The 17941-nt window shown below is 35.6% G+C and overlaps 1 protein-coding gene across 8 annotated transcripts in view; it reads right to left on the reverse strand.

The window, feature by feature from the left end:
- Positions 1-17941, reverse strand: part of RAPGEF6 (Rap guanine nucleotide exchange factor 6) — a 229205-nt gene that overhangs the window by 137929 nt on the left and 73335 nt on the right. For all 8 annotated transcript variants that reach the window (XM_036846996.1, XM_036846991.1, XM_036846995.1 and 5 more), the window contains one exon: positions 4977-5120. In XM_036846996.1, the coding sequence (XP_036702891.1) occupies positions 4977-5120 (144 nt within the window). The remainder of the gene's footprint in view (positions 1-4976; positions 5121-17941) is intronic.

Consider the following 17941-nt stretch of genomic DNA (forward strand, 5'->3'; position numbering starts at 1 on the left):
GAACAACACAACAAATGAAATTAAAAATTCTCTAGAAGGGATTAATAGCAGAATAACTGAGGCAGAAGAACAGATAAGTGACCTGCAAGATAAAACAGTGGAAATAACTACCACAGAGCACAATAAAAAAAAAAGAATGAAAAGAATTGAGGACAGTCTCAGAGACCTCTGGGACAACATTAAACGCACTAACATTCGAATTATAGGGGTCCCAAAAGACGAAGAGAAAAAGAAAGGGACTGAGAAAATATTTGAAGATATTATACTTGAAAACTTCCCTAATATGGGAAAGGAAATAGTCAATCAAGTCCAGGAAGCACAGAGAGTCCCATACAGGATAAATCCAAGGAGAAACACGCCAAGACACATATTAATCAAACTATCAAAAATTAAATGAAAAGAAAAAATATTAAAAGCAGCAAGGGAAAAACAACAAATAACATACAAGGGAATCCCCATAAGGTTAACAGCTGATCTTTCAGCAGAAATTCTGCAAGCCAGAAGGGAGTGGCAGGACATATTTAAAGTGATGAAAGGGAAAAACCTACAACCAAGATTACTCTACCCAGCAAGGATCTCATTCAGATTTGATGGAGAAATTAAAACATTTACAGAAAATCAAAAGTTGAGAGAATTCAGTACCACCAAACCAGCTTTACAACAAATGCTAACGGAACTTCTCTAGGCAGGAAACACAAGAGAAGAAAAACACCTACAATAACAAACCCAAAACAATTTAGAAAACGGTAATAGGAACATACAGATCAATAACTGCCTTAAATGTAAATGGATTAAATGCTCCAACCAAAAGACATAGACTGGCTGAATGGACAAAGAAACAAGACCTGTATATATGCTGCCTACAAGAGACCCACTTCAGACCTAGGGACACGTACAGACCGAAAGTGAGGGGATGGAAAAAGAAAGTCCAAGCAAATGGAAATCAAAAGAAAGCTGGAGTAGCATTTCTCATATCAGACAAAACAGACTTCAAAATCACAACTATTACAAGAAAAAAGGAGGACACTACATAATGACCAATCTAAGAAGAAGATAGAACAATTGTAAATTTTTATGCTCCCAACATAGGAGCACCTCAATACATAAGGCAAATGCTAACAGCCATAAATGGGGAAATCGACAGTAACACAATCATAGTAGGGGACTTTAACACCCCACTTTCACCAATGGACAGATCATCCAAAAGGAAAATAAATAAGGAAACACAAACTTTAAATGATACATTAAGCAAGATGGACTTAATTGATATTTATAGGACATTCCATCCAAAAACAACAGAATACACTTTCTTCTCAAGTGCTCATGGAACCTTCTCCAGGATAGATCATATCTTGGGTCACAAATCAAGCCTTGGTAAATTTAAGAAAATTGAAATCGTATCAAGTACCTTTTCCGACCACAACACTAAGAGACTAGATATCAACTGCAGGAAAAAACCTGTATAAACTATAAACACATGGAGGCTAAACAATACATTAAATAACCAAGAGATCACTGAAGGAATCAAGGAGGAAATAAAAAAATACCTAGAAACAAATGACAATGAAAACACGACGACCCAAAACCTATGGGATGCAGCAAAAGCAGTTCTAAGAGGGAACTTTATAACAATACAATCCTACCTCAAAAAACAAGAAATATCTCAACTAAACAACCTAACCTTACACCTAAAGCAATTAGAAAAAGAAGAACAAAAAACCCCAAAGTTAGCAGAAGGAGAGAAATCATAAAGATCAGATCAGAAATAAATGAAAAAGAAATGACGGAAAAAATAGCAAAGATCAATAAAACTAAAAGCTGGTTCTTTGAGAAGATTAAAAAAATTGATAAACCATTAGCCAGACTCATCAAGAAAAAAAGGTAGAAGACCCAAATCAACAGAATTAGCAATGAAAAAGGAGAAGTAACAGCGGACACTGCAGAAATACAAAAGATCATGAGAGATTACTACAAGCAACTCTATGCCAATAAAATGGATAACCTGGAAGAAATGGACAAACTCTTAGAAATGCACAACCTTCCGAGACTGAACCAAGAAAAAACAAAATATAAGCAGACCAATCACAAGCACTGAAATTGAGACTGTAATTAAAAATCTTCCAACAAACAAAAGCCCAGAACCAGATGACTTCACAGGCAAATTCTATCAAACATTTAGAGAAGAGTCAACAGCTATCCTTCTCAAACTCTTCCAAAATATAGCAGAGGGAGGAACACTCCCAAACTCATTCTATGAGGCCACCATCACCCTGATAGCCTAACCAGACAAAGATGTCACAAAGAAAGAAAACTACAGGCCAATATCACTGATGAACACAGACGTAAAAATCCTCAACAAAATACTAGCAAACAGAATCCAACAGCACATTAAAAGAATCATACACCATGATCAAGTGGGGTTTATCCCAGAATGCAAGGATTCTTCAATATACGCAAATCAATGTGATACACCATATTAATAAATTGAAGGAGAAAAACCATATGATCATCTCAATAGATGCAGAAAAAGCTTTTGACAAAATTCAACACCTATTTATGATAAAAACCATCCAGAAAGCAGGCATAGAGGGAACTTACCTCAACATAATAAAGGCCATATATGACAAACCCACAGTCAACATCGTTTTCAATGGTGAAAAACTGAAACTACTGCCTCTAAGATCAGGAACAAGAAAAGGTTTTCCACTCTCACCGCTATTATTCAACATACGTTTGGAAGTTTTAGGCACAGCAATCAGAGAAGAAAAAGAAATAAAAGGAATCCAAATTGGAAAAGAAGAAGTAAAGCTCTCACTGTTTGCAGATGACATGATACTATACACAGAGAATCCTAAAGATGCTACCAGAAAACTACTACAGCTAATCAATGAATCTGGTAAAGTAGCAGGATACAAAATTAATTCACAGAAATCTCTTGCATTCCTATACACTAATGATGAAAAATCTGAAACAGAAATTAAGGAAACACTCCCATTTAAGACTGCAACAAAAAGAATAAAATACCTAGGAATAAAACTACCTATGGAGAAAAAAGACCTGTATGCAGAAAACTATAAGACACTGATGAAAGAAATTAAAGATGATACAAACAGATGGAGAGATATACCATGTTCTTGGATTGGAGGAATCAACATTGTGAAAATGACTCTACTACCCAAAGCAATCTACAGATTCAATGCAATCCCTATCAAACTACCAATGGCATTTTTCACAGAACTAGAACAAAAAATTTCAGTTTGTATGGAAACACAAAAGACCCCAAGTAGCCAAAGCAATCTTGAGAACGAAAAATGGAGCTGCAGGAATCAGGCTCCCAGACTTCAGACTATACTACAAAGCTACAGTAATCAAGACAGTATGGCACTGGCACAAAAACAGAAATATAGATCAATGGAACAGGATAGAAAGTCCAGAGATAAACCCACGCACATATGATTGCCTTATCTTTGATAAAGGATGCATGAATATACAGTGGAGAAAAGACAGCCTCCTCAATAAGTGGTGCTGGGAAAACTGGACAGCTACATGTAGAAGAATGAAATCAGAACACTCCCTAACACCATACACAAAAATAAACTCAAAATGGATTAAAGACCTAAATGTAAGGCCAGACACTATCAAACTCTTAGAGGAAAACATAGGCAAAACACTCTATGACATAAATCACAGCAAGATCCTATTTGACCCACCTCCTAGAGAAATGGAAATAATAACAAAAATAAACTAATGGGACCTAATGAAACCTAAAAGCTTTTGCACAGCAAAGGAAAAAATAAACAAGATGAAAAGACAACCCTCAAAATGGGAGAAAATGTTTGCAAATGAAGCAACAGACAAAGGATTAATCTCCAAAATTTACAAGCAGCTCATGCAGCTCAATAACAAAAAAACAAACAACCCAATCCAAAAATGGGCAGAAGATCTAAACAGACATTTCTCCAAAGAAGATATACAGATTGCCAACAAACACATGAAAGAATGCTCAACATCATTAATCATTAGAGAAATGCAAATCAAAACTACAATGAGATATCATCTCACACCAGTCAGAATGGCCATCATCAAAAAATCTAGAAACAATAAATGCTGGAGAGGGTGTGGAGAAAAGGGAACCCTCTTGCACTGTTGGTGGGAATGTAAATTGATACAGTCACTATGGAGAACAGTATGGAGGTTCCTTAATAAACTAAAAATAGAACTACCATACGACCCAGCAATCCCACTACTGGGCGTATACCCTGAGAAAACCATAATTCAAAAAGAGTCATGTACCACAATGTTCATTGCAGCTCTATTTACAATAGCCAGGCCATGGAAGCAACCTAAGTGTCCATCATCGGATGAATGGATAAAGAAGATATGGCACATATATACAATGGAATATTACTCAGCCAGAAAAAGAAACGAAATGGAGTTATTTGTAGTGAGGTGGATGGAGTTAGAGTCTGTCATACAGAGTGAAGTAAGTCAGAAAGAGAAAAACAAATACCATATGCTAACACATATATATGGAATGTTAAAAAAAAAAAAGGTTCTGAAGAACCTAGGGGTAGGACAGGAATAAAGATGCAGACATACAGAATGGACTTGAGGACACAGGGAGGGGGAAGGGTATGCTGGGATGAAGTGAGAGAGTGGCATGGACATATATACAATACCAAATGTAAAACAGATAGCTAGTAGGAAGTAGCCACATAGCACTGGGAGATCAGCTCAGTGCTTTGTGACCACCTAGAGAGATGGGATAAGGCGGATGGGAGGGAGAAGCAAGAGGAGGAGATATGGGGATATAAGTATATGTATAGCTGATTCACTTTGTTATAAAGCAGAAACTAACACACCATTGTAAAGCAATTATACTCCAATAAAGATGTTAAAATATATATATGTATGTAAATTAAATATACTGAATATGAACTAAGAAATACCCATGAAATGTTCCTAAATATACTCACAGAAAGATAGCTGTTAATGTCCACATCATCAGTAATAGTTTGGCGTTCTCCTTTACAGTTAATTTTCCGAAACCTTCGTCGAGACTGTCTGGCAGGAACTTCTCTTTGTAGAATACTATCTTCATTATCTTTGGAATTCTCTACCTGAAACACATGTTCACATTCCTGATTAAACATCCAATTTTTCCATATTACTGACAGTCTATGGAGTTTTAACAGGCACATAAGGAGGCTTCATTTACTACTTGCAAGAAACTGCCTCAAGAAAACAGTCTGTATAGGACAATGCTCATGACTTCAAAAAGACTAAAGGTGACGTTATTATAAAGATCTGGAGACCACAGTTTCCTTCCAGGAAATAGTCTCTCTTGCTCACATAAACATACATCCTCTAAGTAAAGTCATTTACCAGAAATGAAGGCTGCTAACTACAGCTACACATTCAATAATTACAACTTCTGAGTTAGTCTAATTACAAACTGCGTGATTATACACATATTTTATTTGGCAAACAATTATGGTTATGACTTCAGTGAATTGCTAAACAGTGAAACAAAAATGCTTTATGCATTATTCTTTGATGTCCATCTTAATGTGTGAAAATAGTCAAGAATAAATAAGGCTGGCATCTTCTAAGGAAGAAGGGAAAACTAACATTTATTGAGGGCTTAAAATAGGACAGCATGGATGTATATTATACTACTTAGTTTACACAACAGCCCTGTAATCAGGTATTACTATTACTAGTTTATACACGAACAAAGTAAAATCCAAAAAGATCAGCGACTTTTCAGTCTCACAACAGTGATACTTATTAAAGGTGACCTGGCATACAGGCCTGTTTCCAAAACTTATGCTACTGATACAAGACTACATTGCCAGGGGAGGGGGGGTAGGGGGAGGAAAGAAGTAGGTGAGGGAGATTAACAGGTACAAACTTCCAGCTGTAAAATAAATGAGTCATGGATATGAAATATACAGCGTGAGGAATATAGTCAATAGTTATATAATATCAGTATCTTTGTATGATGACAGATGGTAACCGGACTTATTGTGGTGATCATTTTGAAATGTATAGAAATACCAAATCACTACTTTGGGTAAAAGGAACTAACATAGTGTTCTGGGTCAATTACACTTCAAAAACAAAGAAACTTATAGAAAAAGAGATCAGATTTATGGTTCCCAGAGGTGGGGGCTGAGGGGAGCAGGAATTGGATGAAGGCAGTCAGAAGGTACAAACTTCCAGTTATAAGACAAATAAGTACTAGGGATGTAATGTCAACATGATAAATATAATTAACACTGTTATATGTTATATATGAAAGTTGTTAAGAGAGCAAATCCTAAGCGTTCTCATCACAAGAAAAATAATTTTTTTCTATTTCTTTAATTTTCTATCTATATGAGATGACTGTTGGTCACTAAACTTACTGTGATTTATCACTTCATGATGTATGTAAGTCAAACCATTATGCCTTAAACTGATACAGTGCTGTATGTAAATTATATCTCAATAAAACTAGAAGGAAAAAAAGACTACCTTTCCTATCTAATGACAGAGTATACCATAATTTTTAGAAATTACTTTTACAAAGGAATATTGACATGCTCTAAAGTAGACTTTATAATTAACCTCACATCCAATAAATAACAAATGGTAATTTCAGCTTTCTCCCTCAACTACTTTTCCTGCTAATGTCATATCTCTTGCTGATATCAAAAATTTCCTAGTCACCCAAGTATGAAATTCCAACATTTCCAATTCCCCTGCTTGTCTTCCATATCTTATCTTCAATCATTTCTTAGAACCTGTCAAATCTTTGTTTAGAAATCCCTTTCACAATGCCTTTTCTTTCATTCCCATTACCACCATTCTTTATTCAAGTCTTAATCACTTCAGTCCTGAACTTGCTGCTTCTGTCATGTTCCTCTCCAATTCCATCCGGCATGGTCAGATAAATCATCATTATGTCAGGTCTCCTGTTCAAAATGCTACAATGGACCTCTAATGGTTACCAAATAAATTTTAAACTATTATATTTGATATTCCAAGTCATACATGCTCCATTCCCAAAATATTTTTATCACTTTATCTTATACATGGAAGCCTGGAAAAACTGCTCCCGTATCCTCCTCCCCACAAAAAATCCTCTCACATAAAAGCTCTAATGAGATACGCAAAATTTCCTGATGATTTCTCAGAAAGAGTTGATGTCTAAGCTGTTCTGTAGGTTTGAGAGTTCAAGAGTAAGTGGCAGCCAAGTCAATGTGACTATTCATGGGTCCCTATACATAAATAACTTACATTCTGCTAAGTAACTACTTATTTCCTCAATTTCTGTTATCCTATCCATGTTATCTTCATATGCTGAAACACTACCAATCATTTAAGACACATCTCAACTGCCATCTCTTCCATAACCACAAGAGACATTCCTTTTGACTGCTTTACTGTGTGCACACAACCTGGACTTCTCATAAACAGGACTGCCTTCAGGCCTTTACATACATATGCGTTATTTCTGCCTAAAAGCCCATTCCTCCTTTGCTAACATCTCAGCATCCTACACATACCTCATGACCCAGTTCAAACAACCCTACCTCTGCCTCAAGAGGTAGGTGCTACCCCTTCTATAGCACTAAGCATACTGGCCATAATTATTAGATAAGCTTACCTCACTACAAGCTCCCTAGTATAGGAAGTGCATTGTATTTACATTCATCTTTGTTCACTTATTCAAAACATTTGCCAAAATGGGCATTACATTAAATTCTTTCTTTCTCCCCAAATATCTTAAGCCCTTGGAAGTATGTATAAGATACTCAAGAAATATACAGGCAGGCAGAGTAAGTTACTGAATATTACTCTTCTGAAAAGTAAAATCCAGAAGAGACAGGGGCTTGATTTCCAACTTAAAACTACAGAATTTTGTATAGGAAGCAAATACATGTCAACCCCTTTAGATTCAATTTCCTTTTCTAAAAAATGATGGGAGAACCACTGTATTTTCTAAATCACTACGCTAGGCCAAGTACCAGAAACTATTACTTATGTCCTTTAAGGCTCACAACATAGCTACTCTTTCTGTGTTAACGGATGGTGCAGAGCCTCATAAAACTTAAGTATTTCACAGAAGTGGGTGAGTAACAATTCAAAAACCAAGTGTGGGGACTTCCCTGGTGGTCCAGTGGCTAAGACTGTGCACTCTCAATGTAGGGGGCCCAGGTTCGATCCTTGGTTGGGGAACTAGATCCCGCATGCAAGCTGCAACTAAAGATCCCACATGCTGCAACGAAGGTCCCACCTGCCACAACTAAGACCCGGTGCAGCCAAAAATAAATAAATGAATGAATGAATGAATATTTAAAAAAAAAAACCAAGTGTGACTAAGAAGTTCATCTCCTTCATACTGCCCTATCCCACAGGATGAACTAGATTATTTACTTTAGGTAAAATTCCAGTATCATATCCATATTCTTAGCTCTTTCAACAGCTACCATTCATTGAGAAAAAGCAGAGATTTAAACAATAAAGGTTTTTCAAAATAGAAACAGTAGCAAATTAAATTTAGGAAAGGAGTTTCTAGCCTTAAAAATGTGGGGAGGGCTTCCCTGGTGGCGCAGTGGTTGAGAATCTGCCTGCTAATGCAGGGGACATGGGTTCGAGCCCTGGTCTGGGAAGATCCCACATGCCACAGAGCAACTGGGCCCGTGAGCCACAATTACTGAGCCTGCGCGTCTGGAGCCTGTTCTCCGCAACAAGAGAGGCTGCGATAGTGTAAGGCCCGCGCACCACGATGAAGAGTGGCCCCCTCTTGCCGCAACTAGAGAAAGCCCTCGCACAGAAACGAAGACCCAACACAGACAAAAATAAATTAAAAAAAAAAAAAAAGATAGCATCATGTAATGGCAATTCTATAAATCTGGGTTTAAAAAAAAAAAATGTGGGGAAAAGTACCAAATGAAAGGAAAAACCAAACAATGGATAAAGGATTAGGCACCCTTAGTAAAGCTCCTGCTGATTACAACTGAAATGTGAGGTTAAATTTTAAAAATGAAACCTCATAAACACATACTGAAATGGCAGAAAAGTAAGGAATCCAAATGCAAAGAAAGAAGTGAAAGCAAAATGCCAGGAAGTAGGATAGCAACAAAGCCCCAATCTACCAGATGATTTCTCAACTTTAGAGACAAGACCTTCCACTTTGATGGTTGTAGGGAACGAGAGAGATAGGAAATAAAATAGAGAATCCAACAAAGGCAGGGAATCCAAAGGAGACTTACTCATTCCAAAGAGCTACACCCTCACTGCAAGGTTTAAGCCCATCTTGCAGAAGGGAGAGGAAGAAAACTTGCTTAGCACTGAGAAAAGGACTGCTGGGGGTGGAGGAAATTCAAAACAGAAGCCATCCTTCATGCAGGTCTGTAGTTTTAATTCATAATACCTTAAGCGCATAAAAAAATTTAAAGAAGTTCAGGACTAAAAACATACATGCAACTGGCAAAAACAAATCTAAAACCTCTTTGCAAGAATGCAACTTTAACCCAAACCTCAAGGAATTCCCACACCCAAAGTTCAACACATGAAGTCATGTACAAATATACCAAAAAAAAAAAAAAAAACCCCAAAAACAAAAAACCAAAAGCCCCAACAACAACAAAACCCAATCACGAGAGACATAATGAGCAATAATGGACAGAAAAAAGGTAGCAGAATCACACCTGCAAATATTCCAATATTGGAAGTATCAGAAAATATAAAGCTATAGTAATAAAAAAAAAAACTTTAAACAAAAAGAAACTTGAAAATGAGCCAGAGATTATAAATAGCAACCAAACAGGTAAGGATTTACCAGGACAAAAAAAAAAAATTCCTCCCCAAGTGCCCTCCCTCCCCACTGCCAGGCTAGCAAATAGAGAGTAACAAGAAAAGAGCCATCTACCTTCGAAAGAGGGATGAGAACATGGAAATATATCCTGTCTGAAACACAAGAGCACAGAGAAGGCCTAAAACTGAGGGTGGAACAGGAACACTTAGAAAAATCTTTCAAAAAACCAGTCCCACCCCTAAGCACAAAGTAACACTAGAGGAATTTGATGGTGTGCTGAAGGTAACAATAACAACAACAAAAATCCAAACCTAACTCAATTCTAGCAGAAGAGGTGTGTTCATCTCCAGGCCTAAACACTGTCTACCCTCTGTCTTTATTGCTCTACATACAATATCTAGTATCAAATACAAAATAACGACTCACATAAAAATAAAAAGGATTAAAAAAAAAACACCCAATCCACTGCCAAGAGACAAAGCAATCAACAGAGCAATCCCTGAAAATTAAAAGATGACCCAGATGAATATCAGACAGAATTTAAAACAACTATAATATGGTAATGTTTCAGCAGAAAAGGTGGACAATATAACTAGACAGATGGAGCAGACATAAGAAAAGTATTAGAGTAAAGTGAAAATGTCAGAAACAAAAAACATGGTACTAAAGATGAAGAATGCCTTTGATAAGCTCATCAGTAGACCGGATACCATCAAGTTAAGAATCAATGAACTTAAACATAGGTCAACAGAAATTACCCAAAGTGAAAGAGGGGCAGTGAGAGAGGAAGAGAGAGAAAGTAAAAAAGAAAAATGAAGGAATTAAATGGTGTATTAAGATATAACTAAAAAGAGGATTAGTGAATTGGGAAAACAGAGCTAAAAAAATAAAAGAGTATGCACCACAAAGTCAGGATGAGATGAAAAACAAGAAAAAAATCTTAAGAAATATAGAGAATAGGACTTCCCTCGTGGTGCATTGGTTAAGAATCCGCCTGCCAATGCAAGGGACATGGGTTCGAGCCCTGGTCTGGGAAGATTCCACATGACTTGGAGCAACTAAGCCATGCGCCCCAACTACTGAGACTGCACTCTAGAGCCCGCAAGCCACAACTACTGAAGCCTGCGTGCCTAGGGCCCACGCTCCGCAACAAGAGAAGCCACCGCAATGACAGGCCCACGTACCACAATGAAGAGTAGCCCCGCTCACCACAACTAGAGAAAGTCCATGCGCAACAACGAAGACCCAACGCAGCCCTCAAAAATAAAATAAATAAATGTATTAAGAAAAAAGAAATACAGAGAATAAGCTGAAAATATTTAACATATATTTAAACAAAGTTCAAGAAAATGATAATAGAAAAATGAAGACAATGTCCAAAGAGAAAATGAGATTTTTTTAGTTAAAAAAACAAAAAGACAGCCCAAAGCTCTCCAACAAATCCAACTCAGGATACTTAAAAACTACAACTACAAATCTACCAGAAAAGATAAAGAGAAGACTTTAAACGCAGCCAGAAGGAAACGACAGATCAGCTATAAAGGAAGGGCATTAAATTAATAACTGACTTCTCAAAAAACAACAGATGCCACAAAACAGAATGTACTGACTGCTAAGAAAAAAAAAGGATTTTTCTCCTAAAATTGCATTCATAGCAAAACAATCCTTAAGAATAATACAAAATAAAGCCATTTTCAGGCAAAATTAAGAAAAAGAACAATACACCCAGTTGAAATGTTTACCAACAAAACCCCTTTATTAAAGAAAAATTTAAAGAGTGTGCCTCAGATATAACACAAATGGTCCCATAAGTAAGGTCTCAAATCCAAGAAATAACTAAAAGCAAAGAAATGCTAAATACATGGCTAAATCTGAGCAAATAACAACTGCATAAAACAATAAAGTAAGACAAAATTTGTGGAATAAGTAAGTAGAACTAAAATACTGGTCAAGAGCAATTACATTTGGATGTCGTGGTCAGCATTAAACTTTTATCAACTTTACTACTTATTAACTTCGGTTATTTTTAAGTAACCTGGAATTAGCAAGAAAAGAATAGACCAAATACAGTATCTAAGGGAGTACTGGGGGAGGGAGTTGAGAGTGGAAAAAAAGAACTTACTATCTTATATATAGAAAGTAAAAATAACAAGAGGAAAAAAAAAGTAGAATATATACAAAGCACATAAAAGTAAATCCAAAAAGTAAAAGTAAATCCAAACCTGTCAGAAATCACAAAGAATGTAAACAGAAGAATCTTCTCAGGTTAAAAAAAAAAATCTTATACCAAATGCAGAAAAAGAGTTAGTTAACAGCCTCCAAGTACTTAGGCCCACAGAATCCAGATACAAAGATGACAAAAGAGTACTAGAAATTAAATTACGAGCTAACATCTCACTAAGAAATAATGAATGCAAGAATCCTAAACTCAATTATCAAATTAAGCCTAGGAACTCAGAAAAATATAACAAATAACTCAGTCTGAGCATTTACTGGGAATGTAAGGGTAGTTTAATATTATAAAAACCTATTAATATAAATCGTATTAAGAGACCAAAGGAGAAAAGGGCACAGATCTCTGTAACAAAGGCAGAAAAAAAGTTTTTAATCAATTTCAGTAACCTTTGCTGATAAAAATTTTTAACAGTACTTTTTGATACTCAAGATACCGTTTTAAGTTATGAACTTTTGAGAGACTCCCAATAGTTTTTTGATATTTCTTTGCTTTCTGACACAAGAAATCCTAGTCTAATACATTCCCTGCTCCACATGTGATGTAAGCTATTATTTTATGGAGGCTTATATCGTTTTAGTGGGGAAATAGTAATTTACTCACCATAATCTGGGCTCTTATAAACACTAGTAATCACTAAAACTACTTTTTTGTTGCTGCTTCTAAGCCTTTGCAATGAATAGCCCTAAGAAATACATTTTTTTCATAAAGTGAACCAACTTGGGAAATATTTTTAAGACAAATGCTGACATATCCTATTCAAATTTTAGACTAGAGTTTTACTTAATATCTTTTATTTTGTACAACTCTTTTTCTTTTATGTTGGGGAAAAATGATTCCTAATGACAATAATATATACATATATTATTAACTACATTATATTAATTATAATCATTGTAAATTAAATTTAATTACATCCAATTAAATTAAATGTATCTTAATAACAAAGTTTCTCTTTATACACTTAGGTTATCTATACACATGTATATTATATATACATATATAATAGCTTTAACAGTATCAACATCCTGATACTACATAATCGGTTCCTAATGATTTATGTATATAAGATTATATATGTAAGTATATATTAATTATCATTACATAAGTTACATACATGTAAGTATATGTAATGTGTCTCCACACACACACACATATCTACATAGAACTTTTAAAATACTGTCATTACTACTAAAAATGAAACTACTGACCTTTTCTGTCCTCATGAGATACCCCATTAAAAATGCAAAGACAAAATATTGTCTTTTAAAGTCACCAGAGGGCTCCCCTGGTGGCGCAGTGGTTAAGAATCTGCCTGCCAATGCAGGGAACATGGATTCGATCCCTGGTCCGGGAAGATCCCACATGCCGCAAAGCAACTAAGCTCATGCGCCACAGCTACTGAGCCTGCACTCTAGAGCCTGGGAGCCACAACTACTGAGCCCATGAACCACAACTACTGAAGCCCGCACACCTAGAGCCTGTGTTCCGCAACAAGAGAAGCCACCGCACTGCAACGAAGACCCAACGCAGCCAAAAAATAAATAAATAAAAAAGTAAAAAAAAAAAATTGTTCTTAAAGTCACCAGAAATAAAAACTCCTGGGAATTAAACCAACAATTTTACATATAATAAATTCACTTTTTTTTTAAGAGATTATATTTTTCTCCTTTTTGAATTATTTTAAGTATTTAAAAACTTTACTTGGCTCCACTAAGCAGCTCATCTTTCTCAGGTTTTTTCAGGCTCTTCTTGCTTTTTTACTGTTCCAAATGTATTAGGCACAAAACAACAACCATTCTGATGGTATTTTTCATGGGAATCTCATTAAATTCACAAGATAATCTAAGGAAAATGAATACCTTTATGATGATAACTCCTTAGTTGAGAACATGATATCTCATTTTTTGTTCAAGCTGCATTTTATATTTTTGCGGAGCACTTAAAAACAATGTCTTTGCAAATTTAAGTTTATGCTAAAGTATTTTATGTAGTTATTGTAAATATATTCTCTTATATGACATTTGTTTATGTCACAGGTCAATTTCTTGATCTCCATAAGAAAATCTGCTGGGATTTTCATGGGGATTACACTTAATTTTTTTATCAATTTGGAGACAATTTATATCTTAAAAATATTGATTCTTTCACCTGATCTAGAGCTGAGGAAGAGTTCAAAAATGTTTTATGGTTTTCTATGTAGGGGTCTCCTATAACTTTTGTTAGATTTATTCTGATGTATATGGATGTTTTTGACATTTATAAATGGTTTGCTTACTAAATTTTATTTTTCTAACATTTTGTTGTTCATAAATATAAATACATCGATTTCTGTATATGAACAAGTACCGAGTGACCCTGCTGAAATGATTTCTTATTAATTCTAAAAGTTCACATGTAGTTATTTTTGGATTTTCTATATGCAAATCACATCATTTGTGACAGTTTTATATTTTCATTTCTCATCTATCTTTTTCCCCTTGCCTAAATGCACTATATAGGACTTTTTAGACATTGGGTTTGGAGTGAGTTTTGACATATTCCCGAATGCCAGGAAAAGGTTTTCAATGTTTATTGTAAGGTTTGTGCAGATACCTTTAATAAGATTATGAAAGTTTCCCTCTTTTCCTAGCTTGCTAAAAGTTTTAAAAATCCTCATGAATGGGTTTTGAGTATTATCAAATGCTTTTTTTTGTATCTACAGAGATGATCATCTGACCTCTTTCTCTAATTATATTAATATAATGAATCAGGGCTTCCCTGGTGGCGCAGTGGTTGAGAGTCCGCCTGCCAATGCAGGCGATACGGGTTCGATCCTTGGTCCGGGAGTATCCCACATGCCACGAAGCGACTGAGCCCGTGTGCCACGGCTGCTGAGCCTGTGCTCTGGAGCCCGGAGGCCACGGCTGCTGAGCCCACGTGCCACAACTGCTGAAGCCCGCACGCCTGGAGCCCGTGCTCTGCAGTGAGAGAGGCCACCACAATGAGAAGCCCGCGCACTGCAACGAAGAGTAGCCCCCCGCTCGCCACAACTAGACAAAGCCCGCATGCAGCAGCAAAGACCCAACACAGCCAAAAATAAATAAATAAATTTATATAAAAAATACATATATAATGAATCATACTGATTTTCAAATACTATAACAATCTTGCAACTATGGAAATAAATTCAACTTTGTCATGATATTTTATCCTCTTTATATATCACTCGGATTTGACTTCCTAATATTTGAAGGTTTTAAAATCTATTTTCATTTAAAAAATGACCTGTAATACTGCTTTTGGGTAATATCCTTGTTAGGTTTTGCTCTCAAAATTAAACTGGGCTCTCACACAATGTTATATGTCACTAGTATCTCAATAAAAAAAAAATTAAACTGGGCTCATTAAGGGAACATATTCAATTTTTTTTTCTCTGTTTCCAGTTAGACTTTATGTATTTCTTCTTTAAATGTTTGGAAAAATTCACCAGTGAAACCATGTGGGTCTGAATTTCTAAATGGAAGGTCTGTAATTACAGGTTCACTTTCTTTCTATATATTGGATTATGCAGATTTTGTTTGTGTGAGGGTGTGTGCCAGTTTTGGTAAGCTGTGTATTTCAAGGAATTTGACTCTCTAAAATCTCAAACTTATTTGTTTAAAATTTTCATAATATCCTTTCTTTTGTTACTTTTTCTAAAGTTCATTAGATCCATAGAGTACTGTATCCTTTCTCACTCCTAACATTGGTTATGTAGTATCTGTTTTGTTCTTGATTATTTTTGGCAGGGATTTATCAATTTTATTATTCTTTTCTGAGAACAAACTTTTGCCTTTGCTGATTCTTCTTAAGTTTGTTTGACATGCCACTGATTTTTATATTTACCTTTATTATTGCTTGGCTTCTAATTTCTGTTGGTATAGTTTGCTGCTTTTTAATTTCCTGATGTGGATACTTAACTCATCTAATGTCAGCCTTTCATTCTAACAGCATTAAGGCTTAAATAGCTCAGCAAGAAAGGCTTAAAATGAATTTCATGTTTTGATATGCCATCTTCATTCAGTTCAAAATATTTTCTCATTTTCATAGTGACTCTTCTTTGACAAGTGATTTAACGTATACTCCTGAATTTCAAAAGCTGTATTCTGTCCCAGTTGTGTTTTTGTAATTGTTTTTTTAAAATTAATTCCATGGTGGTTAACAACTATAAATTGTTAAATTTAAAATCTTTTCGTTTTTGAGCTTTATGTCCTGCCTATGGTCAACTTTTAAAAATATTCCATGTGCACTTGAACAGCAGATGTATTCTACTATTGATGAATGTAGTGTTCTCTATATGTCTATTAGGCAGAGTGCTGTTTCCTTAAACCTCATGAACCAACCTCCGCTAGCTTCAAACTTATCTTCTGCAGCTTTCTCACTTCTTTCAGCCTTCACAGAATTGAACACCGTTAGGACCTTGCGCTAGATTGGGTTTTGGCTTAAGGGAATGTCGTGGCTGGTTTGATATTCTAATCCAGACCACTAAAACTTTCACCCTTTGGGCAATAAAGCTGTTTCACTTCCTTACCATTCATGTGTTCACTGGCGTAACACTTTTAATTTCCTTCGAAAACATATCCTTTGCAATCACAACTTGGTTAAGTGTTTGGCACAAGAGGCCTCGCTTTCAGCCTATCTCAGCTTTCAACATGCCTTCCTCACTAAGCTTAATCATTTCTAGCTTTTGATTTAAATTGAGAGATGTGCAACTCTTCCTTTCACTTGAGCACTTAGAGGCCACTGTGGAGTTATTAACTAGCCTAATTTCAATATTGTTGTGTCTCAGGGAATAGGGAAGCCTGGGGGTAGGAAGAGAGATGGGGGAGCAGCCAGTCAGTGGAGCAGTCAAAACACATACAACATTTACCGACCATCTTAAATGGGTGTGGTTCATGATGCATCAAAACAATTATACTAGTAACATCAAAGATCACTGTAACAAATATAATAATAAATAATGGCACCAACAGACTTGCTTGATGTAGAGTTGCTACAAACCTTTCATTTGTTTAAAAAAAAAAAAAGTATTTGCAAGGTGCAATAAAACAAAGTGTGCCTGTAGTCAACATGTATTTAGATAAACCCATATATTTATTCTTTCCATTGTCCTTTGTTCCACATCTCCGTGCTTCCATCTGAGATCCTCTCCTGCCTGAAAAGTTCTTTTAGTAAACTGAGTACTGGTCTACTGATGAAAAATTTTCTTAGCTTTTGTGTGAAAATCTTTAAATTCCTTAACTAATGAAGGTAAAATTACCGCTGTGTTTTACTGTTGCTCCTTTAGAAGTAATGGATTTTTTTCTGTCTTACTAGTTTTATGACTTTCCCATTACTTTTGGTTCTCAGTACTTTTACTATGATGTGCTTATGCATTAAGTTTCTTTGTGTTTATTCTGCTCTGAGTTTGTAACATCATACGGAAAAACCTGAATGAACTTTTTGGCCAACTATAAAATCTGTGAGTTGACATCTTTTTACTTCTGGAAAATTCTCTTACCTCTTCTAATAATACGGTCATTCTCTCCTGTCCTTCTGTGACTCCAATTACACAGAGATAAGACCTTTTCACTCTCAGTCTCCCAAGGCAATAGAAATAAAAATGAAAATAAACAACTGGGACCTAATCAAATTTACAAGCTTTTGCACAGCAAAGGAAACCATAAACAAAACGAAAAGACAACATACAGAATGGGAGAAAATATATGCAAGTGATGTGACTGACAGGGGATTAATTTCCAAAATATACAAACAGCTCATACAACTCGACAACAAAAAAAACACCCCATCGATAAATGGGCGGTTGCACCTAAAGCAATTAGAGAAAGAAGAACAAAAAAACCCCAAAGTTAGCAGAAGGAAACAAATCATAAAGATCA

This window comes from Balaenoptera musculus, chromosome 3, assembly GCF_009873245.2.
Source record: "Balaenoptera musculus isolate JJ_BM4_2016_0621 chromosome 3, mBalMus1.pri.v3, whole genome shotgun sequence".
In the NCBI taxonomy this organism is placed as follows: domain Eukaryota; kingdom Metazoa; phylum Chordata; class Mammalia; order Artiodactyla; family Balaenopteridae; genus Balaenoptera; species Balaenoptera musculus.